General features: G+C 50.1%; 1 protein-coding gene across 2 annotated transcripts in view; it reads left to right on the top strand.

The window, feature by feature from the left end:
* The window catches only part of MYO5B (myosin VB), a 382,270-nt gene that overhangs the window by 317,391 nt on the left and 38,609 nt on the right, over positions 1–26,270 (top strand). For both annotated transcript variants that reach the window (XM_060029032.1, XM_060029033.1), the window contains exons 18-25: positions 628–739; positions 6,574–6,785; positions 8,760–8,916; positions 10,792–11,031; positions 15,261–15,494; positions 23,646–23,730; positions 24,511–24,659; positions 25,777–25,896. In XM_060029032.1, coding sequence (XP_059885015.1) covers positions 628–739; positions 6,574–6,785; positions 8,760–8,916; positions 10,792–11,031; positions 15,261–15,494; positions 23,646–23,730; positions 24,511–24,659; positions 25,777–25,896 — 1,309 coding nt within the window. The remainder of the gene's footprint in view (positions 1–627; positions 740–6,573; positions 6,786–8,759; positions 8,917–10,791; positions 11,032–15,260; positions 15,495–23,645; positions 23,731–24,510; positions 24,660–25,776; positions 25,897–26,270) is intronic.

The following is a 26,270-nucleotide window of genomic DNA, read 5'->3' as shown; positions in this document are numbered from 1 at the left end:
GTAGTGAAATTATAAGTGCTCTTTATTTTATGTGTGTTGATGGACATTTTCTTTACAGTGGGCCTGCATTACTCTAATAAGCAGCGGGGGTGGTGTGGAATCATAAAGTCTACTTGCGGGAGAAAAATGACTCCTTCTAAACTATACCAACATGTGTGAAAAGTGTATCTCCAGGGGTTAGAATATGGCCTCTCTTTACTTGCTAACATATGCTTTCCTGCATTAGAAAGTTTTCAGTGAGCTATATTAGCTTTAGTTTTATAAGAAGAAAAATCAAGCTGCATTCCAGGTAAGGCTCCCCCATTCCAGCAGCAGTGGAGTGGAGCGCCACGTTTTGGGGCAGAAACCCCCTGTGAGTGGTTCTGCCTCTGGTCAGCCCTCCCGGGGGAGCCTCCAATGCTTCCTTTTTCTTTCAGTCTTCCAGCCATGATTCTATAACTTAACTACACACTGAAATTCTCAGAAGGCATCAAGGGAGAACAGAATGCCCCGGAACGTGTTTTGCTGCTCTAAGAAGGGCTTTGTGCCAGGCGTATGGACCCCATGGGGCACTGTCTGAGATCACCCATGGCCCTTGTGTGGCTGAGAGGCAGGATGTGTCCCCTGATGCACCGGTTTTCCCTCCAGGTGGGCCTACCATGACTTCTACAACCGGTATCGGGTGCTGGTCAAGAAGAAAGAGCTAGCCAACACAGACAAAAAGGCCATCTGCAAGTCTGTGCTGGAGAGCCTCATTAAGGTGAGTTGCGCACGGCCGGACTGCGGGGCTCCAGGGGAGGCTCAGGCGCGGTGCCCTGGGATTAGGGGCGTGGGGGAGGTGTTAGCTGCCTTTCTGGTCTTCATCCCTCGTATTGAAACTGTTCCTGAGATATTAATCCATTTGCCTGTGTCAGCAGCTGTAAAGGAGAAGCCCCTTCACCTGCCTGGAGAACTTTCTAGCCTTTCCCACATCACAGCTCACATAGAAAATGAAATTGTTTATACAGCACGCTGGGGGTCACGACGAGGCTGCTCCTGGCTCCAAGCTGCTGGCCGGGATCTCTGGCTTCCCCAAAGCCTGGGGCTCCACAGCGCAGCCTGCCGGCACCAGTGCACCCCCCCGGGGGCTCTGATGTGGAGCCCGGGCACAGCCTGGGAGCCAGCGGAGGGGAAGATAGCTGTGCTTCTGGTAGCTTCCTCACTGCAGAGCCGGCCTCAGGCCCACCCCCAGATGCTTGTTTTAAATAAGGCAGTGGATTTCATTTTATTTGAAACAATCTGAACTCAACAGCTGACACTTGGGACTGGAGAACTATAGCAGAGCTCTTGGGGGCCTTTAGTGAGGGACAGATCCTTGAATAGTTCTTAGTTCCAGAGTATCCAGGGATTACAGCAGAGTATGGTACTTAATGGTCTCAATAAAGGGCTAATTTATATCAGAAATCTTCCTTTAAGAAGGTAAGAGAATTACATCTAAATTTTTAAATTTCTAAGTATTGTTTTGCTAGGAGACTCTATTCGTCTGGAGTATAGCTCATTGCCAGGTGATCAGCTTTCAAGGTCATATGTTATTCTGTGACAGTGACACAGTCACCCTCAGCGTTGTCTTAGCAGCTCAAGTCTGTAGCTGTGGACAGTGCAGAGTACTGTGCTAAATATTCCATAGAGTGAAAGGATGACAATCTCGTTAATTGAAGGTTGCAGTTGGTTCTCTGGACTCTGGTTAATTGAGGTTTTTGCTGTGGTGTATCTGTCGGTGTTTACATTTCAACGTGTCCTCTTTCAACGGGTGAGAAAAATGTGTTCAAGGTCAGCTGATTCTGGTTGCCGTGGAGCGTCGGGAGTCTTCCTTCTCTACTGGTACCAGGAGCCTCTTCGTGTAATCAAGGCTCACAAGTAGCCTGCGCTGCCATGGGGCTGCCTTCTCCTTTCTCCAGACTGTAGTTCCACACTTCCTCTGCCTTCCCTGGATTTCTCCAAGTTTCCAGCAGAACTGCTGCTTCCCAAACAGAGGGTACTCTGGAGGGGGCCCAGGTCCGACTGGCTGACTCAGCTTACCCCACTCTGCTCCCCTCCAGCTGGCAGGACCGAGTGCCACTGCTCTGTCCTGCTCGTGATACACTCAGGCCGCTGGCTTGTTAATGCCCAGCTTCCATGCCGACCCTGCCCTCCCGGTTTCCTCAATCCAGCGCTCTCTGAGCCCATACCATGCTGTCCTGTGCTCCAGATGTGTCTCCTTTCTTTCAGAGGATGGTCTTTATATTGACACTCTCCCCTAGTTATGAGTACTGAGCCTGACACACAGAAGTAACTCACCAAACATTTGTGGAATGAGTGAACAGGTGAATTCCCTAAAGTATGTGAATACGTGCTGTTTCCTCTGCCTGAAGTGCTTTTTCCTTCTTTTACCCGTCCGGCCAGGTTTTACTTTCCCTCTAGATTGAGCTCTAAAATGCTTTCTGGTCTTTGAAGCCTGTTCCTAGCCTCCCAGTCGGAGTTAGTCACTGGCTAACACCTCTCAACTTCTGTCTTCCATTTTTGCATTTCTCCCCTTGTATTGTAGTTAAGGGCTTCTTTTTCATTTCACCAGACTCTGAACAACTAAATGGCAAGGGCCCCACTGTCGTTTGTTCCTGGCACAATAACTGGTCATCACAGGAGCTCTGATGTGAGCTCTTTGTGAGCTCTTTTGCTCTTTGTGCAGGTGGCTGCATGGGTGACATGAGCTTGTCCTGATGGAACCTGCCACCAGTGGCTCACGGTTATTAAGCACTTACTAGGAGTCAGACACTTTCCTAACTGCTTCACACACTTCATCTCATCCTAACATTTCCTCACGAGAAAGATACAACATGATGCCCATTTCACAGCTGAGGAAAACTGAGGCACAGGCAGCTGATATAAATTGCCCAAGGCGACTCAGGAGCCCCCACAGTCTTAACCACATCACCCGCTGAGTCTGACTGATTAATTAATGTCACTGTATAATTACCCTTCTTAGAGATGGAATAAGGATCAGTGCTTTAAGACTTACCTAGAGACCTTCTATTTCCTTTTTTGGTTTGTTTTTTCCCTTTTTTGGGGACCACATCTTCTGGTCACCGATGCTAAGTGACTTGGGACTTCAAGCAACTGAGACTCGGCAAAGCCACACGTTAGACTACAATGGCACATTCCAGCTCCCTGCCCTCTCCAGGAACGTGCTTAGTACATTTTATTTTATTTTATTTTATTTTATTTTATTTTAACACCTTTATTGGGGTATAATTGCTTTACAATGATGTGTTTAGTTTCTGCTTTATAACAAAGTGAATCAGTTATACATATACACATGTTCCCATATCTCTTCCCTCTTGAGTCTCCCTCCCTCCCACCCTCCCTATCCCACCCCTCCAGGTGTTCACAAAGCACCGAGCTAATCTCCCTGTGCTATGGGGCTGCTTCCCACTAGCTATCTACCTTACGTTTGGTAGTGTATATATGTCCATGCCACTCTCTCACTTTGTCACAGCCTACCCTTCCCCCTCCCCACATCCTCAAGTCCATTCTCTAGTAGGTCTGCGTCTCCATTCCCGTCTTACCCCTAGGTTCTTCATGACTATTTTTTTTTCTTAGATTCCATATATATGTGTTAGCATATGGTATTTGTTTTTCTCTTTCTGACTTACTTCACTCTGTATGACAGACTCTAGGTCCATCCACCTCACAACAAATAACTCAATTTCATTTCTTTTTATGGCTGAGTAATATTCCATTGTATATATGTGCCACATCTTCTTTATCCATTCATCTTTTGATGGAAACTTAGGTTGCTTCCATGTCCTGGCTATTATAAATAGAGCTGCAATGAACATTTTGGTACATGACTCTTTTTGCATTATGGTTTTCTCAGGGTATATGCCCAGTAGAGGGATTGCTAGGTCGTATGGTAGTGCTATTTGTAGTTTTTTAAGGAACCTCCATACTGTTCTCCATAGTGGCTGTATCAATTCACATTCCCACCAGCAGTGCAAGAGTGTTCCCTTTTCTCCACACCCTCTCCAGCATTTATTGTTTCTAGATTTTTTGAAGATGGCCATTCTGACTGGTATGAGATGATACCTCATTGTAGTTTTGATTTGCATTTCTCTAATGATTAATGATGTTGAGCATTCTTTCATGTGTTTGTTGGCAATCTGTATTTGTTCTTTGGAGAAATGTCTATTTAGGTCTTCTGCCCATTTTTGGATTGGGTTGTTTTTTTGTTATTGAGCTGCATGAACTGCTTGTAAATTTTGGAGATTAATCCTTTGTCGGTTGTTTCATTTGCAAATATTTTCTCCCATTCTGAGGGTTGTCTTTTGATCTTGTTTATGGTTTCCTTTGCTGCGCAAAAGCTTTGAAGTTTCATTAGGTCCCATTTGTTTATTTTTGTTTTTATTTCCATTTCTCTAGGAGGTGGGTCACAAAGGATCTTGCTGTGATTTATGTCATAGTACATTTTAGAGCAGAGTGATTAGGAGAGAAGCAGTGACGAAGGCGGCCTGTAGGCCGGGCAGTAGGCGCTCACCAGCCACATCCATTGGCCGGCAGCCACGGGGCAGGGGCTGCATCATGAGGTTGCTCACGATTGATAGTGTCATCCTGCAAGGATTGTAGGAATACCTCCATCTTTAGCCTGAATGTTTTTTCTTTAACTCCTCAAATGTTTATTGAGTTCTTCCTATGTACTAACCTGGAGTGGTCAGTGTGAGGGTTATTGAGAGTGTACTAGGTGGGCCCTGCCCTCCAGGACAGATGGTCATCTAGTGTGGTTATAGACATCACTGGCCGTCATGCAAACCTGAACCTTCATCCTGACAGTGAAGGAGCATATTAACAAGCATCTCCTGAGACCCAGAGAGCGTGAGGAAATATGTATGTGAGGAGTATGAGAAGGAGGTGGTATTACAGAAGCGGCGTGGTGTAGTAAGAGACCTCTGGTCTGGGAGTCCTGGGTCTCGGGTTCTGTTCCTTGATATTTTCAGGGAGACCTTTGGCAAGTCACCTCAACATTCTAGGCATCTGTAAAAATAAAAGCAGTGGCTTGGGGTAGATTGCTAAGATTCCTTTCTACTCCCTCAGTCTCTGATTACTGGAGAAGGGTTCTCAAAAGATAACCTCTGATTGGTATGTGAAGAGTATAGCCAGTTCTAGGGGTTACAGAAAGCAGGCCTAGGGTAGAAGTTCTCAAGACACCTGGGGGAAGGGGAGTGCAGCCATCAGGGCAGTGGTGATGGCTGTAGCAGGCAGGACCTTCAGAGAGATCCTCATTTGTAAAAATTGTGGCTCTGTGAACCAGACTGCCCTTTCCATGGTGGTTTTTTCCAGAATAGGAAACGGAGCCTGTGTACTGTGGTTCCTGAGATGCAGCAGGCACCCCCCAGGCCCTCGCTCTGCTAAAGGCCCAGTAGCCAGGCTTGTCCCCCGACTGAGGGCTGAGCCGCCCTCCTTTTGCTTCTGGAGCCCTGCTCACCGAAGAGGAGTCTCCCCAGCAGGGCAGTGATGCAGGCAAGGCCTCGGCCGCCTCAGAGCTTCCCCGCCCAGCCGAGCCCCTGTTCCTCCCGGCGTGAGCTGAGGGCCCTGAGCAGATGCAGGGATGAGAACCAGGGCCTCGCAGCTCGCTCCTCCCAGCTTCACCGGCAGCCCGACCATGGAGGGGACAGTCAGTGACGGTCTAGCCAGATGTTGTGTCCCAGCTCAGCCACGGCTCAGGCAGCCTGGCTTTCCTGTGCGTGGAGCCAGGTTCCCGTTAGCCGTCCAGGGCTTGGCCGTGAAGAGTGGTGACTCAGCATTATTTCAGAGCCATTTGTCAACGTGAAGTGTATTCTCGTGTGTGTGTTTTCCTTAGACCTTGGCTCATTATCTCCTCCTTATGGTCTGCATGCCAAGGGAGCAGAATTAGATGAAGGTTATTTACAAAGAGTGCCCAGTTATCGTGAGTTACCTATCGAATATTGTAGCCCAGGCTCGTCCGCATACACGTGGCTGGGTCATCTTCCCTTATCCACCAGGGTGAGCGCAGGGAAGGGCAGTTAACTTCAACCTGAATAGATGTAATTAAAGATAGTAATTATATGTCTGAAAAAACCTCACAACATAGTTAGAAACCAAATAAAATGTATTTGGGGGTTATGTGCAATATATTCGTAATTTCCCACACCTGCCTCCTTTCACTTCGTTCAGGCCTTTGCTTAAACATCACCTCCGTAGAAATGCCTTCCTCGATTAGCCTATTTCAACATCTCCATCCCGTCCTCCAGCCCTCAGTTTATTGTCTCCGTAATCTTCAGCACTGCCTGAAATGTACTGTGTCCTTGTTTGCTTGTCCGGCTGCCCTCACAGCGATGTCAGTTGCTGGCGGGCAGGGATCTTTTTCACTGCTGCACTCAGTGTCTGACCAGTAGTAGGGACAGGCTCGGGGTCTGTTAACACACTAACTCTCAGCATTTGTTTAAGGAGCAGGGGCATGTGACACCTGGCAAGGGAATTGTGCGTCAGAGGACCTGGGGTGGTAGGGTGCTTTCCCTTACTGCTCACGGATGGTGAACCAGCTCCCCTCCCTGCCTTGTAAAGGATCCTGACAAGTTCCAGTTTGGCCGCACCAAGATCTTCTTCCGGGCAGGCCAGGTGGCCTACCTGGAGAAGCTTCGGGCTGACAAGTTCCGGGCAGCCACCATCATGATCCAGAAAACCGTCCGGGGCTGGCTGCAGAAGGTGAAATACCGCAGGTTGAAGGCAGCTACCTTAACTCTGCAGAGGTACTGCCGAGGACTCCTGGCCCGCAGGTGAGCTGAGCCGGGGCACATCTAAGGTAGCAGATTGGCGGTGAGGGTGGAGGGGCAGGGGGCTGGGACCAGCTCCGAGCTGGCTGGCCTCTCTCAGCCCCGGTAGTTCGAGTGGTTCCTGCTGGGCCCTGTCCGCATCTGGCTTTCCCCCAGCAGCTGGGCCTCTCTCTCTCCTGCCCTTCTCACCTGAGCATGTAGGTCTAGTTCCCAGGTCTCTTGCCTCCCCCAGTCTGTCCCTGTCCTAGGCTAGCACTGGCTGGTTTTCCCGCAAAACCTCCATTTGCCCTTTGCTTAAACTCTTAAGTAAAACAATCTTCTTTTAGAAAAAGAGGCAATTGCAGCCTTTCTGTCACAGTCAACATACACTCAGCTTCGTGATTTACGCCACCAATTTCACAATCCCTTGGGAGTTTGGTAAATAGGGCTGGCGAGACCCGGGGAGGTCCCTTCTATGAGTCGTTGCACTCAGCCAGCACAGAGAGGGCGAGCCTTGTCTGACCACAAGCAGCTACCTCAGGGCAGAGCCTGAAGCCAGTCGGCTGCCCTGACCCAGCCCAGCACCATGTAGAAGAAGCTACTTTACTTTAAACGTCCCCTCCTCGGTGATGTCATTGGGTTGACGAAACGCCAAAGCGGTATAAGCATCTCCGGAGAGCAGAGGGATGGGCGTGGAGGACACCCCCGCCACCAGACCCATCCCCGGACCTTCACACAGCTCATCAGATTTTGGACCCAGCCCTAGTTCAAAATCAGTGACCTCTGCAGATCCGGATTTCCTCGGAGAAATGACAGTCATTGCCAGGAAACCTTGCATTTGGAAGCCAACGTTTCACAAGCGGCTGCTCAGGCATCTCTGCTTGAATATATAAAACAAGCCCAGAGCAGGCACCCTTTGTACCATAAAGTTAGAAGATTACTCCAGCTCCCCCTCCTGTCCTTGCTGTTTAGCTGTTTATCCGAGCAGAACTGGAGATGATGAATGCCATTAATTTACCTGTGAAGAGCTGAGAGATGGTCTCTGGAACAAAAGCTATGGAAATGAGAAGGTTGTCAGTAGTATCAACACTAAGTCATCATCCACAGTCAGGGCCTCACTGAGCACCCTTGTGCCGGGGGCTCTGACTTGGGCAGCAAGCTGGCCTGCATTCTCCCTGCAGCGTGTTTGTATTCTAGAGAGACTGCTCAGGGAGAGCTGGACCAGGAATCGGACTCATTTCAGCAGGTAGAGCAGGGCTGAGTGGGTCACCTCCCACTCTGGAGCTGCGCTAGATGATTTCCAAGGTCCTTTCTAGCTTTTAATATTCTGACTCTCTAGTTGAGCATTCGCTATGAGCCTGATACCAAGCAAAGCCCTGAAGGAGGGTAAAAAGTGTTGGACTGACTTTATGTCTGTCTTGAGGGGTGAGATGGAGAATGCAGAAATGAAACAGAGGAAAGTAGATGCCCATGTACAGTGTATCCCCAGCAGAACGGGCTGGGAAATGAGAAAACAAAGAGGGGTCGCTGCAGGTCTGAGAAGGTTTTATTCATTCAGCAAATACTTAACCATGTGCCACTATGCCAGGCCCTGTACTGGATGTAGGGGTACGAAGATGCTTGAGACATGGCTCCTGACCTCTCCACACCCGACGAGCTCCAGGGACCAGACAGGGGTGTGAACATGTGATGTTGTTGAGGACTGCCCAGGTTGCAGGAGGGGCTTGTGGGTGGGGGAGTGGACAAATGAGGATCAGAGTTGATCAGACTTAGACTGCGTTGTAAATATGTGGAAAGACGTTTTGCACAAGATGGAGGAAGCCAATTCTGCTGTTCTGAGCTGAGCCTCAAGTCCCCAAGGCCTTGCTACAGTTGGTAACGGTGATGAGAGTTGGCTTGTGCTTGTGGTGTCCAGGCAGGGCCGGGGGGGAGGGGCTCACATTCAAGAGTGACCCAGAGGCCTCCGTCAGTCTGGCCCACCACTCTCTCCCTCCCCAGGCTGGCCGAGCATCTGCGGAGGACCCAGGCGGCCGTGGTGCTCCAGAAGCAGTACCGCATGCGGAGGGCTCACCAGGCCTACCAGAGGGTCCGCAGGGCCACCGTCGTCATCCAGGCCTTCGCTCGGGGCATGTTTGTACGGAGAATCTACCACCAGGTGTGTAGCCACCCTGAGGGACTCAGGCTGTAAACTCAGAACTAAGCAGCAGCAAATGGGTTGGCACCAACATAAATGTTTCTTGGGCGCTTCTAACTTTTTTCTAAGTAATTTCACAGGTCTGCTCTCACTGAATCCTAACCAAAGTCTCATGAGGTGTAGTGTCTCAAAAGTTCTCCAGAGAGACAGAACCGATAGGAGATGCGTGTATCTCTGTGTGTGTGTGTGTGTGTGTGTGTGTGTGTGTTTATTATGAGGAAGTGGCTCGTGCAGTCATGGAGGCTGAGCAGTCCCCCCATCTGCTGTCTACAAGCTGGACACCCAGGAAAGTCAAGGGTGTAATTCAGCCCAAGTCTGAAGGCCTCAGGACAAGGGAGCTGATGGTACACATCCAGTCTGAGGGCAGGAGAAGATGAGACGAAATGTCCCAGCTCAACAGTGAGGCAGGAAGAAGGCGAATTCCTCCTTCCTCCACCTTTTGTTCTATTTAGTCCCACCGTGGATGGCATGATGCCCACTACACAGGGGAGGGCAGTCCTCTTCACTGAGCCCACCGGCTCAAATACTTCTCTCTCTGGAAACATCCTCGCAGACACACCCAGAAACAGTCTTTAACCTGAGCATCCCGTGGCCAGTCAAGTTGACACATACTAAGTATCACAGGTAGGAAGGGTGCGTATCATTGTACCCCTTCAACAGCTGTGAGATGCTTGGAGCAGCTGACTCACCTGCCCAAGGGCACTCAGTCAGCCCATGGCAGAGTCTGGTGACCTATCTGGGGCTCACACAGACTTGAGAGAAGGGGGAAGTATTGGGAGTCATCAGGCTAGCTCCTCCATTTAACTGATTAGCAGCTCGAAGCCCAGTGAGGTGAGGTCAGGAGAAGGACCCTGACCTCCTGCCTGCCGGGCCATTATCCAATGAAGCTGAAAGACCCAGTTAGGTAGCCCCACGTCAGGACACACCCCATCCACCAGATCACCCCCGCATAACTGAAGCTCAATGCTAAGATGAAAGATGGGTTGGAACGAAATGTCTAAAATGGTCTTTTGTTTTCCTAAAATGAACATCTACCTCATGTATGATTAGAGAAGGTGTGATTTTCTCGGTAATAAAACTATAAAGTGTTACATTGATAATGAAAAAGCAAACGTGGTTAGGCACCAGATGGAGCACCCCCGGGCCCGTGGGAAAAGCTTCTGTGAATATTCCTGGAGATTGGTGACATCTGTGTGGTGTCACCATGGATGGGACAGGTGGCATTTCGGAGGCACTAGGGTTTGAACCCAGCTCATCTCAGCTGTGATACTGGGCATGTTAGTCTTTCAACATGTTTATTTATTCATTCCACAAATACTTATTTGCAGGGCATTAGAGTGAGAACACTGATGATGCTTTGATTTTCTGAGTGGTTTTCTAACTGGATAGGAAAAAAACACGAACAGTGAATTGCAAGCCAAGTTTGTAACTGTAAGCCATTTAACCCACTCAGCAACCTCACTCGACAGTGTCACTTCATCTCTCCCGCTCACCGTCACCAGGAGGGGATCCACATCTGTTGAACGGGGGGCTTATCAGCTGGATAATGTTTAAGCCCCTCCAACTTTGAGGTTTTTAGACCGTGGTTTCCTAACCAATAAAAAGTTAAAAAACAAAACAAAAAACTAGAAAGGAGAGTTTGACAGCTCATTTCCTGTAGGTACACAGGCTGCCAACTTAGTTACAAGTTGTTCATAAAATAAATGGCCACCAGAGCCCTAAGCCATAGGGAGGCTGTCTCTCGCTGACCTTGGCTCTCTCCCCAGAGCAGTACATGAGCCCCTTCCTCCCGTCCTGTAGTGCAAACCCACCAGGTGTGTGCTTGTCCCCTGCCAGGTCCTCAGGGAGCACAAGGCCACCATCATCCAGAAGCACGTGCGGAGCTGGCTGGCTCGCAGGTGCTTCCAGCGGCTTCGGGGCGCGGCCATTGTCATCCAGTGCGGCTTCCGGAGGCTCAAGGCCAAGCGGGAGCTGAAGGCCCTCAAGATTGAGGCCCGCTCAGCAGAGCACCTAAAACGCCTCAACGTGGGCATGGAGAACAAGGTGGTCCAGCTGCAGCGGAAGATCGACGACCAGGTTGGTGTCTTGAGCTCGCACCCAGGGGGTGGGGCTGTGGGGAGACTCCACGGGCATGTTTGAGAGAGACCCATGGCTTCCCCAGGGAGCTCTCATTTGATCCCCACAAGACTTCGTGAGGCCATTTTACAGACAAGCAAATTGTGGATCGGGGGCATCAAGCACTTGGCCAAGGTCACAGAATTAGAAAGTGCCAGAACCAGCACTCCAGCCCAGGTCTTCTGATCCCACAGCCATAATGAGGGTGATGCTGGTGTTTTTAACCCCAAATGTCACTAAAGTGTCGGTCCTTTCCTGTGTCGTGGCTTAAGATGGGTTTCCAGAGTTGAAAGCAGGCTCACTGGTACCTTGCTCGTGTAAGGTATTAATGGCCTCAGGACCAGGCTCTTGCAATGCCCTGGAGGGTTTCAGGTGCCTCCTGAGAAAGGAAAGAAGAAGACGGAGCAAAGGAAGGGGGGAAACATGCTGAAGGCGTGTGGTATGGGGTGTGGAGGAAGACAGTTGGAGTTGGGCCACCAGGCAGGGCTTTGGCAGTCACTGGTTTTATTGTACCTATTCTATGCTAGGCACTTTTTTAAGCTTCTCATGATCCCAATAGGGCAAGAAAATAAATGAGCCATTTTACACCTAAACCAGCTGCCCTAAACAGGAGCCCCAAAGTGGTTAAATGTTCCTGCCTTTCTGTTCTTGCAAAAGACGGCTTCTGGAGAAGAAATTGTGGCCCTGGGCGTCTGTCTCTATGTGAGTTCTACAGGTGTCTTCTTTGGCTTGGCTCCCTAGTGGGGAAGCAAGACAGAAAGCTCAGTGCAGGGTGGAGGACACTCAATGCATACCTGGCCCTGGTTGGCCTACAGTGATAGGTCAGGTCAGGGAGGGAGACATATCTACCCAGAGCATCAGGAGTGGATAGGAAAAGGTCTGTACTCTGGGATCAGCCATTTGGAAAACACAATCACAAGGAGGACCTAGGGTTGTATTATTATTATCATTGCCATTATTATTATTATTATTATTATGGCTGTTGATGACTGGCCAGGAAAGACATTGTGCCAGTTAACCTTCTGGGCAAGGTATAGTCAGAGGGACAAGCAGATTTTGTTGGCACTGCTGCACCCTGCCAGGAGCCCCATGTACTGCCCTGCCGCCTCGGCCTTAGGTTCCAGCCATAGGGCCCTGCATTGGCATTGCTGATTTCTCAAGTTGACTTGAGAGGTTAAGAATAAATCTGGTATTTTATACTCCATGTGCTGGAACATCAAAGAGAAGCAGATTTAAAAGGCCTATTTTTAAAGAGCTTTTTGCCTTCAGCTTCCTGCTTGGCAAACATCTGTGAGTAGTGGCAGGTGTTACCCTGTGTGCAGAGGGTAAGGAGAAGAGGCAGGAGGGGGTGGGTTAGATCTTGCTTTCTTGTGTCCCTCCTGACTGTGTGCTAGGCGCTGTTCTCATGTGTCAACTCATTTGATTCTTACCACAACCCTATGAGATTTAACATTATTCCCATTTTAAACAGGCACAGAGAGGTTAAGTAGCCCGCAAGGCCGCACAGCTAGTAAGTAGCATGGCTAGGATTGAAACTTGGCAGTTTGGTTCCAAAGAATGTTCTGCTGCCTCCAACCAAATTTTAGGATATCTGCATATTACGGGATTCTTCAGACATGTGAGAATTCCTCAGAACAAGGAAGACCCTTAGCTTTGTTTGGGGTTCATTCTCATAGACAACATCGTCCTTGGACAGTGGGGTGTGTGACCCAGTGTCAAAGCACATGTGTGGTGCTGTGTCACGAGAGGAGTCAGCAGCGTAATCCGTGGCACCAGGACTTGTTTTATTGCAGTCTCTTAGCAGGCAGGGCTGGCCTTTGTAAATGAACGGGTTTCTGTTCTTTCTTTATGGCTGGAGACAGCTCAGGCAGCTGCTCCCCTGACACACAGGGTTCTTAGCCAGGAGGAAAGGATACACGTGTGCCAGGAACAACATAGGCGAAGGCATCCCAGAGTCTTTGTCAGAGCAGCATGAGGTGTGGTGGACAAAGTCCCAGCTGGATGGAGGTTTGAGTTCTGTCTCAGTTATACTTGCAACCAGAGCTGACAGTTTGGGGTTATGGCCGAATCTCTGATTAGGCCTTGAGTTCCTCAGAGACAATTGGCCTAAGATCTCTAACTTCTAGCTCAAAAATTCACTGATGCCATAAAGTGGCTAATAAAGTGGTTTCCAACTCCAGACTGCAATGAAGAATCACGAGGGGAAGCTTTTTTTAAAAAGTATCCCCACTGCCAAGAAGCCAGCAAAGGAGGAAACTGAAAGATAAAAGCAGGGTAAGGTTAGTGCCCCAAATTCACGTTTAAGGTTTTGTGCACCCAACTGAAGAGACAAGATGCAAGATTAGCACGACGCTCCCAAGCAAACAGAAAGAAGGGAACAGGATCCCTTGAGAGCTGTTGAAAGAGTTGAGGAGGGTTTGGAGCTGTCCGTGGTGCTGAGACAGGTATCCTGTGGGTTTTCAGAATCTGATGTAATAAACCACATCCTTCACAATATCCTTCAGCAGTAAGTTCAGTGACAGTTCCTGGGATGATTTCTTGCAGTGTTCCTGGTGTAGGCCTGTGGTGTGACATTTTTCAGCCAAAATGATGTAAGCTATGAACTTGTCAATGAAAGCAAAGAGCTGGCCTCCTAGACATGTTAATCTTCGCATGAGGGTCCTGGGGTGTCATCACTGCCCATAGCAGGATGTCGCCATCACTTTGTGTACCTCTCCACACCCCACACCTGCTCCATCTAGAGGCCTCCGCAGCCCCGTCCTCCTTCCCACGTTTCCGGGGATCTGACCCAGGCTGCAGCACCTGGAGGAACCTCGCTTCCCGCCCAGAGCAGAACAAAGTCAAGGTGGCTAGTCCAACACGTGTTCCCTCCCTGAACCCCACCCACCTTGTGCAGAGACTCTTCAGCTTCCTGGGAGACCCAGAGATGGGTGGGCAGTGCAGATGGCACTGGGGTTTTTAAACAGATGCTGCCTAATTGGATTTCTTATTTGTGATTACTTAGAGCAAGGCTGACTGCCAGACCAGACGTAAGGGCATGTCAGGTAGTAACTGGGAGGTTTCCACAGACTGTGGGAGGATCTTTCTGTGCTGTATCAATGAGGGAAATGTACCGCTTGGACACGAACAATGGGTCTCAGCCTTAAGGTCCCATGGCATTCATGGTGTTGTGCTGGGTCCCACAGCTGTTCTTTTGCCGCCCCTCGCTGCTTCCCATGAAGCTTCACTGCTGGTGTGAATTAGTCATTGGTTCCTGATGCCCCAGCTTGTTGGTAGTTTAGCCGATAGCTCTGTGCTACTTGGAGCTCCTGCAGAGAACAGCAATGAAGAATTGTCACTGACTGTTGCTTGCTCGCTTGGTTACTGGGAGAACCCTGCTTCTTCCACTGCACTTTCCCTGCTAACCACTTTGAGCCGATATGCTCAACTGCAGCACCACTTCCTGCCCATGTTTACACTAGCACTTGACACTGGCCCTGGGTCCTCAGGGCTTCCTCTGTGTGAGCTCATCCACAGTCTGCCTCCGAGTCCCCCCTCCGTACCTCTGCCAGGCACCCGGGAGAATGCTTCTCACTTACCTATTGCTTGAGTGGGTACATGATTGGGTACCTCGTCGGCAGGGACGGGTTCTGCCAGGGCATCCATTTCTGGAGTCAGAGTCTTACAGGATAAGCTGACAGGTGGTGGGAGGGATCCCTAGGCCCCATGGAGGACCTCCTTGGAAGAGGGGATGCTGAAGAGGTCCTTTGTCTCAGAGCCAGCGATTAGGTTGCAGCCAGTGAGTCCAAGGACAGGAGGGCCCAGCGTGAAAGAGCAGGGAATCCTGAAAAGCAAAGGCTGCAGTTCCAAGAAGCCAAAAACATTGTTCCTGCAACTTAAAAACCGGGCGTGAGATCTCTCCAGCTGGACACAGAAGGCTAACCACTGTCGGCCAGCTTCCAGCTCTGTCACAGCTCCTAAACACTCCTTGAATGTCAGTACTGGTGTTTTTTCTTTCCCTTTATTTCTCCTAGGTTCACAGTAGAGTTTTGTTAGGGAGATGCCAAGAAAGCACTCAAGTGTTCGGTGATTGTGAGGTTTAATTCCACCTTGGAAGTCCCTTTTTTAATTGCCTTCGTGTTTGTTCCTGTCCCACGAACCTTGCTCTCCACCTCTGTTTCCTCCCTCCCTGTTTGCTGGTGCTCTCCCAGAACAAAGAGTTCAAGATGCTGTCGGAGCAGCTGTCAGCCATCACCTCGACACACGCCACGGAGGTAGAGAAGCTGAAGGAGGAGCTGGCCTGCTACCAGCAGAGCCAGGGTGGGGACAGCAGCCCGCAGCTGCAGGAGGAGGTCGAGAGCCTGCGGACAGAACTGCAGAGGGCCCACTCGGAGCGTAAGGTCCTGGAGGACGCCCACACCCGGGAGAAGGACGAGCTGAGAAAGGTATGTCGGGGCCAGAGGGGCAGCTGGGTGGTGGCTGGCTAACAGAGCAACCCTCCAAAGTGGTTTCTTCTTCCAGCTGTTACACTGCCGTGGACTTTACTGGGGCTTGTGCCCAAGACTGACCGTCCCTCTGCGTTCAGATGTAAAGTGCCACTGCTTTGGGGGAACCCACACAAGCACGTGTCCATTCGCCTGGCAAGGGCTGATTGAGTTTCTGCCATTACCTGGACATGATGGCATCCCCTGAAAGGTTACACACATGTGCCTTTGGGCATGTTCCTTATAGTCTAGAACTAGCCACTGAGTCCGCTCTGCAGTCCGAGTTCCTGTTGGCAGGAGAGACGGTACAGAGGTAGTGGCCTTTCTTCTTAACGTTGCCTGCAGGGACTAGGGGCAACCTCTAGGCATCCCTACCCATAATCATAGCGCTTTGGGGAATTTGCCTTAAGTTTAAGTGTTGACTAATCTCCTCTGGGTGGTGTGCTCTGTAGGTTTCCTTTCCACCCCATAAAACGGGATTGGACCCCACTCTCCCATCTCAAATGTCAGGATACAGAGATTCCCTTCTCCACTGCCAAGATAGCTGTTCAAACCAGGGAAGTCCCACGTGCCCCTGCGGAGCCTTCCACGGTCTCAGGACGCTGCTTCTCTCCCCCATCTTTATGGCAACCCACAGGCCACAGGGAAGATGGCCCACTGCCCACTTATTTAGTTCCTGTCCATCACTGGAGAGTCACAATGGGTTAAGAATCTAAGAGGGAAGGACTCAGTGTTCCTAACAGTGAAATACAATTTTCAGTGTTTAAAAATTGGGGCAAGCTGAATGCTGCCACAGAAAGCATCCTGAGGTAGACACAGGAGTTTCCAGATTCTCTTCCCTGCATTGCCATTACCAAGTGCATGCAGGAAGTCTCACTGGCCTTAGTTCCCTCATCTGTTTAAAAAAAAAAAAAGAAAAGAAGAAGAAGAAAGGTTGGTTTAGATCATTTTTTAGGCCCCTTCTACTTGCAGCTAGTCAGCTCCATGAGATGGTATTTGATGGTTTCTGGAAGGAAAAAGAACCTCCCTCAACCCTGCTCTGTAGTGCCTCTCTCTTCCTGTGCCCAGTTACCTTCTCCTGGGCTGAGCCCTCAGGCACAACCGGGAAATAGGGGGGCTGCCATCCACCTGCGGACCCAGCTCCTGCTGGGCTTGCCTACGTCACTTCCTGTCCCGGGCAGAACTTCCCCACCGTCAGCCACTGCTTTCCCCAGATTCCAGGGGGTTTCCCAGAGTCAGAAGGGGGATCCACACGGGGATTAGGCGACGAGGAAATTGAGACATAGGACTTACCGGTGCAGGCAGCCTGGCACAAAAGAGGCCACCCTGCAGCCTGTTGCCCAGATAACCCTGCCAGCTCACCCACCACGCCTGGAGTGGACTTCATTCTTCAGGGTAAAGCACATGCTTAAGGAAACCCCCGTTACAATGTAGCTACAAGCCTGTAACCTATAAAGTGTGGAATTCCAAACTTGTAGTTGATGGATCCTTGCTAACAGATAGACAGTAACCGTTGTATGGGAATAAGAGACAAGATGGTGAAATCCACAGGCAGAGAGAAGAGGCCAAGATCAGAACTGGAAACTCTTGAGATTGGTGACCCTGGGAGAAAAAGAAAAGCAGGTTCCCTGCACATGGGTGCTGGTTACATGAGACGCTGGGAAGTTAACCCAGCAGATCATAAAACCGGGGTCTGCGGTCTCCGCCTCCACAGAGGGCACTTGACTCATGGACTCCCTAGGCTCCTTCTCTGCCTCCCCTGGGGCACTGTGATTTGGGGACTCAGTACTTTTAAAGTATCCACGTCTCCGTCCAGGGAGCCTAAGGGTTTATAATATCCCATGAGCCAAATAAGGAAGCGGGCTGCCTCCTCCTCTCCTTTGGAAAAATTGTTACTATTGAAGTCTGGACCTGGGTCTTAAATATCAATACAATGAGAGCTTGGTCCTGGCAAGAAAAAAGAAAAATTCAAGGACACTGCCAAAAAGGGAATAGCAGGCACAGAGGCAGAACGAGGAAAGCACCTTCCCTGACTCCAAATATGAGCAAGTCCCAAGCTGGTAACTTAAGAAACTGGCGTGAAATGATTAAGTGCGATGTCCATCTTTTTCCAGGAGGAGAAAAAGTGGAAGCAAATTTTTCTCTTTCTCTAAGGTCTTCCAAACGTTTATTCTGGTGGCTGTGGGGTAGGGCAGGTAGGGGCTGGCTTTTTCCCCCTCTGGTTCTTCTCTGCCGAGTCTGGGTTTAATATTTATCAAAGGTGCCACGTCCAGTCTTAACAAACGCTGAATAATCAGACAGTGGGTTTCTTCTCGGGCTTGTCCAGCAGCCTGCTCCTTGCTGAACAAGATCGGTGAGGTGGGCGAAGCAGGGAGGGAGCTGCCTGCTGGTAGATGTGTAATTAATGGATTTGATATTTCTGTCAGCAAATGTTGTATTGGAACTGGCAACCCGGTAAACTCGGGGCTCCCCGCTTCTGACGGCATTCTCATTGTCAGGCCACGTGGCCATGCTGCCTTGGACTGTGGGAGGCCAGGCCTCCCTGGGGGCAGAGCCTGGGCATGACCCACCCCCATCAGCTGCAGAAGTTAGCTGACAGTCGTTCTATTAAAGGTGTCTTTGTTGGGGCCTCTCCCCAGAGTGGTCCGCACCTCGGCCTGGAGCCTCCTTTCCTTTTAGCTGTGGGATGTGTATTTTGTTCCTTCTTAAAGCTATCAGTGATCCCTGCGCTGACAGACTTGTGCAGCTGTGCTGTTTCCTATCCCCGATGAAAGAGACGTGAGTCCCAGGGCTGCCCTTGACACAGAGGCAATGGCTCATTATCCAGAATCTGCTCTGCTGGTGAGGCCAGCACGGCCTGGCTCAGAGCAGGGCTGTGGGTGGGTAAGAAAGAGCAGCCCACAGCTAGGTCCCTGGCTCTGAGCGAGGGTCCTTGACACCTGTGAGCCCCGCAGGCCTCGAGTGTTCAGGCTGGTGCAGTTGGGGTTCTGTGTTGCATTGTGTCATCGGCCACCGAACCACCAGCGGATAGTTACCTTGGATAATTCCAGTGTAAAGGTTTTGTGTTTTTCCAAATAGAGGTAAAAAGATCTGCCTTTGGGGGTACGGGCGTTCTCACAGTGGAATGTTTTGAGCCTTCCCCCCCCAATGATACAGAACAGGACTTCTTTGGCCCATTAAGACTCAGAGTTGTGCTGTCAGCGGGCTTCATGGTTCATAAGGAGGCTGATGGTTGTTAGAAAGAGGACCCCATGCGTCTCATGGAAGGACGTTATCTCACCGCAGAAATCATGGAAGCTCACAGCCCTTCGTTTATTCAGTAGTTATTTATTGAGTGTATTTGTTAGGCACTGTTCTGCACACTGGTGCAAAAGTAAGCAATTCTAAAGGTCCTTCTCTTGGGCTTCCCTGGTGGCGCAGTGGTTGAGAGTCCGCCTGCTGACGCAGGGGACACGAGTTCGTGCCCTTGTCTGGGAGGATCCTACATGCCGCGGGGCGGCTGGGCCCGTGAGCCATGGCCGCTGAGCCTGCGCGTCCGGAGCCTGTGCTCCGCAATGGGAGAGGCCACAACAGTGAGAGGCCCACATACCGCAAAAAAAAAAAAAAAAAAGTCCTTCTCATTCTTAGGGAGTGTAAATATTTGGGGGTTATTGGAGAGTATACAGATGGGAATCAAATACAAATTATCCCTCATGTGCAATAAAGAGAAATAAAGCAGAGTAAAGGGATAGAGGGGAACCTTTGGGGCCAGGGCAGGTATGTTTCATTCAGACTCCCGCTGAGAAGATACCTGAGTGAGGTGAGGAGTGAGCCATGGGGACTTCTAGGGAACAGGTGACAAATGTCACAGCAGGTGCGTCAGCCCTGCGGTGGGAGTAGGCTGGGTGGGTTCAAGGACCAACAAGGAGGCCATCGGGCTGAGGTGGACAGAGCAAGGAGAAGGGTAGGAAGGTGGTGAGATCACATCAGGAAGGATCTTCTGACCTTGAAGGCAACATTGGCCGTGAACCCTCCAGAGAGATGAACAAGTCTGTCTGGTGCACTTGGTCCCTGCAGCGCACACCAGGTCCCTCCCGCCCCGAACGCCTTCCTGGAACTCTGCTGTCGGAACCAGGTGTTTGAGGCCTGCTCCAGGCTTCGACATCGCTGTCCTTCATGTGTCAGCCTTCTGACCTGTCAGGATGCAGGGTGGCCTAGTGGTTACGAGCTGGACCCGGTCTGCTCAGGGCCACAGCCAGCTGTGGTTTTCTACTAGAAGACTTGCATTTGGCTCTTTTTACAGTGCAAGAACCCAACTTGAAAAAACTAAGTCAAAACAAAACCAAAAGCCCAGAGCTACATTGTATCCCCAAACATTATCACTAGTAAAGGCAGTTACTTAGCTGAGGCATTTGTTTCATTTAACTTACCAGGGACTAAACTAGCCTGATTTACACCAGTGTTGGTTCTGATGATCTGTCCCCAATCACCTTTTAGAGGTAGAAACACTCCCAAAAATATTGCCTTGCAAGAGTTAAAAGACCCCTCCACCAAAAAAAAAAAAAAAAAAAAGGAGCTGCTGAATGATGTTTAATGAGCCCTCACAGCTGGTGAAGGTGCTATTTATCACCTGAGGGGACACACCTGCCTGATTCTGTGTTAGCGTCTCCCCCTGCAGCCTGCGTCCCTGACAACAAAAGGAAGGCCATTTGGCTGCAGAAGTTTGTCACCCACCACAACGGCGGCCAACAAACTCTCCATATGCTAGCTGGTTAGGGAGACTGGGGATGGCCAGCACCTGGGGAAGTGTGATTGGGGGAGTGCTCTCTGCCCCCGCCTGGGATGTGGAGCTGAGATGGGGCCCATCCCTCCTGCTGTGCGCCTACCTCCAGAACTGCTCAGGCAGGAAGAAAAGCAAAGCTCCCCAATGCCACTTTGATGAATGGCTTAGAATAACACAGCTGAGTTCATCAGAGGCCTGTCTTTTGGAACCAAAGCCTTGGAGGGAGACGGAGGAAAGAAATGAGGCGCCCGCACAACAGATTTTAGTGGGTACACGCTCGCAACCGTGGCTGCCCCGCCAGCTGGAGTCTTGGCCGAGATTTTAGATCACAGGTGGTTGCGATGAAGCTTCATGATCTTCGCCTGCATTCGGAGGAATGGAGGTTTCAGGTCCAGCCTCGTGGTGGTGGCATGCGCCCTCTACTGGGCAGACGACACGCTCCACTTCAGAGGGACGTTGCCGGCCTGGAGGATGCTCAGAGGACAGTCATGAGCACTGAGTGATCCTGGAAGCCGTCTCAGGTGCCCACCTGCTCTGTGAGCTGCCCGTGTATACAGAAGGTGGTTTAGGGAATGGAAGGCCTAGTTCCATGGAGGGTCTGGTTACCTCACAGCCTGATCTGAGCAGCCACTCACCCTGGTCCACTGGTTCAGGGGTTGCAGTCTTGCTTCTCCGAGGGGGACTGGAGTCCTGCCCTCCTGACTGTGGCACCAGGTGGAGCTTCACTCTGGCTGCACCCTGGGTGGGCTTTTTGTTGTAGAGGTTCACACCACGTGGTTTCTTCTGTTGGTCGTTTTCAGTTTGACTTTACTTGTACACCTAGAAAGGGGAAAGCTGTTTTGAGTATTTGCCAAGCTAATTTAAAGGCACACGGGAGGTCATTGGGTGGTGAACTGCATCCAATAACAGCAAATTAGATGAATTTAAAGAGTGCTTTTTCCTGGCCTCCTGAGCCGCATTGAATTATTTGATTAAACAAGCTCATGTCTTCTAGATGTTTCAGTCAACTATAAACACATTTAAAAAAACAAAAAACCCTTTAAAGGAGTCCTGATTTTTGCATGAGGAAAGCTTGGGCTCCTTAACTGGATCTGCAGGGCAATTCGTTCGTTCAACAAGCATTAGGTGCCCACGTCGGGCCGGGTGCTGATGATGTGACAGCCTGGAACGTGGCCCCTGGGTCCTGCTGAGGCCTCTGGTCCAGGCTGAGCAGGCGCATGTCTGCCAGGGGGCAGGGCCGTAGCACCAAGGCTGAGAAACCCTGCTTTACGGAAACCTGCTATGGCCCTTACCTGTTTTCTCACTGTTACCCACCTGTTCCTCAGCCCTGCTAGGCTGGGCCCTCTCTGTGGGCAGCTACCTTGAGTCTTGTTCATTTGCATCCCCTAGCCCCTGGCAGGGCTCCTGGTACAGAGAAGCGCATCAGGAAGTGTGTGATGGATGAGTGACAGCCTTGCCCTGTGTCACCCCCTGGGCCAGAACTAGGCTTCGCAAGTGGGAGCCTTTGAGGATAAAACAGCGTCCATCCCGATGCTTTTTCTTTTATACTTTGCCCTCACCACCAAGTCAGGTTTGCTCTCTGTGGACACGAAACATCAGTTGTGTTCATTATAATAAAAAATAAATTGTCGACGAAGATAACAGTTTGGTATAATTAGTCACATGAGTGTATACATATTTACCAGCCTTATCTCATTTGATATCCTGTGGGGGGGCAGAGCATGGTCCTTTGCCTGATCCTCCATAGAGAGAGCTCCTGACCATGAAGGGGGTAATAATCTACTTGGTGGGAACGGGTCTGCTGAACATAAAGACGTAATGCCAGCGGTTCTCGACCTAGAGTAGTGTCAGCATTGCCCTCACTAGTCAGAGCCTCGTTCCTGTAACTCTCAGCAGCACATCCGCAGATGAGCTGACGAGGGAAACTGAGTCCATCTGAACTGAGATTGCAAAGGAGCTGCAGTGTCCCGTTGCCAGGATGGGACAGTGTCCTGGAAGGTAGTTTTGAGCCACGTTTTGAAGGAGATTGAAACCTCCTTGAAGTTTGAAGGAGTTGGGTCATGTTAATGGAGGGTTAACAAACGGCTTGGACCTTTTGCAAGCCTCTGCCAGTACTGTGTGTCTGCTCTTCTCTATAAGGATCCTTAGAGAGCACGCCGCCTATCAGCAGCTCCCCACAGGGGCCAAGGCACCTAAGTGGAGCCACTGCCGTCTGAATTCCGGAGGGGAGAACAGCAGACCTCAGTCCTGGACTCCAGCCTCGTCGCAGTTCTCTCCTGACCCTTCTACGTGATGCTGGGGGTTGGGGGGAGCAGTTCTCTTAACCCACCTCTTTAAAGCCAGGAGGAAGGGAAGATGGCATTGAAACATAACTAGTTGGAATTCAAACCTCTCCAAGGCTTCTGCCCTTTAGCCAGCATCCCTGGGGCCTCCTTTCTTGCTTTTCCTGCCACGGGGTCTAGCAGCATTTCAAGGGAGTGCAGGTGGGTCCTCTGGGACCTGTGTGATCCTCTCTCCCCCTGGATTCCATGCCACAGTCTCCTAGGTAGCAATTCTGGTAGGTCACCATCTAGTCTCAGCTACTCTGAACAGGCTGGTCATCACGTGTTCTGTTATTGTACTGAGGATGGCATTTTGAGGCTCTTTCTACCCAGGCTGGGAAGAAGCCTCTCCCCAGTAGGTCATAAAATGTACCAAAGAGCCAGAACCGATTTCTTCAACCAAAGGGAGCGAGGTTGTTTATGCTTATCACTCAGACCAAAACCTGGGAGCCTGTCTTACACTCATTTTTTTGTCTTTTGCCACACCTAGCACAGGGTACTGTGCTTAGGAAAACAGCAGCTTCACTGAACATAATTCACATCCTCTAGTTGAAAGTCAATAGCAAGGCTCCTTCCCTTCCCCAGCATCTGAGCTGTGCGGGTCCAGTGAGACACACATGGGCAGGGGCGGGTGAAGACCAGGGGTAATTCTTCATTGTGAGCTTTAGGCTTTCCTGAGACTCAAACATGAGAGCTCAGAATTTACCAAGACACGGAACTAAATACAAGAAGGCCAGTTATCATGTAAGATCCTGAACACAGCATATGACCTTGGCGTAGACTTTTCATGAGGTTTCTGTGGGCATTGCAAAACCACAAACAGTGGTAAACTCATCTGCCTTGTTCTAATGGGGTTTTTCTTTCAGTGTACAATTTTAATCCCCAAATGAAAGCAGCTTTGGCCGATTCAATTTTCTTTAGTAAAAAGAGCATTTAAACTTAACCAGCTGAAGTTCAGACCTCACAAAAGGAGCCTTTCCTCTGCCTGGCTTCACAGGCAAATATTCTTCCCCCTGCTCTCTCTTTCAGCGAGTTGCAGACCTGGAGCAAGAAAATGCCCTCCTGAAAGATGAGAAGGCACAGCTTAACAACCAAATCCTGTGCCAATCTAAAGGTAGGTGCCAGAGGGCAGGACTTTTCATTTTGGATTTTAAGTTCTTTTCCACACGAATTTTCCCCCAAAGATTTCTACGAAGCGTGTAGTTAGTCCGGATGCTGCAGTGGGGAAAGGGTTTCATCAGGAGAGAGATGAAAAAGAAGGGTGATCTTTAAGATCCCGCGACATTTGGTTTCAGGAGTTTTAATCACCTGAGCGCACAGACTCACCCAGCATGGTCTTTAACTGTTTTAAATTTCCCTTTAAAAATTGTTTCTTTCCACTGATACGAATCAGAAGTTTTGGTGGGAGAAAAGCCCACCCATGTTACCTTTTTGCCTTCCCTCCTTCCCCCCACCTAACCTGCAGCCATATCTCCTCGCATCTCCTTTAATCTCTCTGCACAAGAACCTGAAAGACCGGGAATAAGGAAGAAACTCTGGAACAGAACCTGGGTTCTTCCAGCATTGCTGCCAGCGGTTGCTGTGACAGTTGTTGTAAGAGAGAGTCTGGCATGTTAGCCAAGCGAGTTGTCGTGCGTGCAGCCGGCTTCTCTCCCCAGCCCCTAGGGGCAGAGTGGGCTTTCCCCCCCGCTCTGAACACTGCAGCCGAGCCTTGGGAGCAAACCTCCCTGGGATCTGCAGAGGGTGAGGTCGCTGAATAAACTCGCCAAGTATCTGTGTCGTGAGCTTGTTGTGGGCAGCCTTTTAACAAGAGTTTAGTCGGCAGGTATGAGCGGTCACGCTGGAGGGGAAGCCATGCCAAGCAGACGTGCAGCTCCGTGCACTTGCTTTCCAGATGAACTTGCCCAGACCTCCGTCGAGGAAAACCTCCTGATGAAGAAGGAGCTGGAGGAGGAACGCTCCCGGTACCAGAACCTCGTGAAGGAATATTCCCGGCTGGAGCAGAGATACGACAACCTCCGGGACGAGATGACCATCATAAAGGCAAGGAGGGCAGTCCTCCCGCCCACCGACTTCGCAGCCCTTGTTCTCGCGCCGCTGCCCCTGCAGTGCCGTCTGGCACAGCGATGCCCGGTGATCGGTGCTGCACGAACAGTGTCGCCTCCCCGTGTCAGTTCTCACCCCTCCCGCGGGTAGATCTCACACGAGCAAGTAGCTGGGCAGTGAGTCCTTCCCAAGGGCAGCTCCTTTCCCAACTTTGGGGTCTTATGAAGATCTCGGTTAGGACTTGAAGGAAAATTCCACCCATGTAAATGTGTTCTCTTTCTTGTTTCCTACTCTGGGAGAATCCCTGTGTGGAAACAGGAATGGCGTGGGGAGCACAAGCTGCGGGGGGGCCTGCAAGGGTCTGACGGTTTCTCCTAACCCTCGATGCCACGCAGATACAGGGGAGCGTTTTCACGTTTCACGATTTGTCATTCTCTTTTACCCCATGTAACTATTCCCTCCAAAAAGGCGTATTCAAACGAGACTGAATAAGTTAATTGTATCGGAACCAGGAAGAGAAGCTGAGTAGGAACATATATAGAAATCTAAAATTTTCCTACCAAGATCAGTTTTTACTCTCAGCGCCCAATCAGATGCAAGGGGGGAAAAGAGTCATTTTTAAGTGAACAGTATAGATGATAAGCTCTATTTCTAATATGCTTACTATTTTCAGAAACAGAATTGGTGGAGTGTAGGTTGAAGCAGGGGCCTTGAGGGGCCGGTGTGCAGTGTTCTCTTCAAGAGGGAGGCGGTGACAGGACTGTCTGTGTACTTCAGGCTGTTTGGGGGTGAAGGGTCTTTTCCCCAGGACTTTTCAGAGAAATTGGCCCAATGTTAGGGGTTTGCATTTCATTTACAGGGAACACAGACCCGCTGTAGAGCTGTGTTCTCTTCCAAGTGTCATTTTGTTGCTTAGCTGGACGATTGTAAGAACTGTAGGTGAAATTTCTCGTGGGAACAGCTCTGTTTAGCCGTCGTTCCAAGAGACAGTGGTACCTATTCTTGTTGACAAAGGAGGCAAAAGTCCAATTCTAGAATCTACTGTTATTTGAAAAATAATGGTTCTTGTTAACATTAGTTCATTATGTGTTTTCACATGTTTCTCCCTAAACAGCAAACCCCAGGCCACAGGCGGAACCCATCAAACCAGAGTAGCTTAGAATCTGACTCTAATTACCCCTCCATCTCGACATCTGAGGTCGGAGACACAGAAGATGCCCTCCAACAGGTGGAGGTGAGTAAGACAGGCTCTTGGCTCTGTGTCTGTGCTCCAGTGGGCGGGTCTGTGACCTGTGTGGAGCTTCCCCCACCAGCGCTGTTCTGTTTCTGGGACCACAGTTCCCCGGGCTCATTCCTGACAGCAGCGTCACTCGAACTGCGGCGGACTTATAGACGGTTCTCTGGAGTTAATATTTACTGTGCAAGGCAATACATTATTGTTCCCACTCTCCATAAAGGAAGATCCCTGATTCCTCTTGCAAAACTGAGGACCTGTTGCAGAGAGGTGAGATAGCTGGAACAGCTGAGTCATTAAAAGAGATATAATTTATCATCCCCATTTAGTATCACAGCACATATAATAATATCAACAAGAAAATTTCCCTTCCT

The sequence above is a fragment of the Delphinus delphis genome, chromosome 13 (genome assembly GCF_949987515.2).
Source record: "Delphinus delphis chromosome 13, mDelDel1.2, whole genome shotgun sequence".
NCBI classification, from domain to species: Eukaryota; Metazoa; Chordata; class Mammalia; order Artiodactyla; family Delphinidae; genus Delphinus; species Delphinus delphis.
Note: the sequence above shows the minus strand (reverse complement) of the source record. Positions and strands in the feature narration are given on the sequence as shown.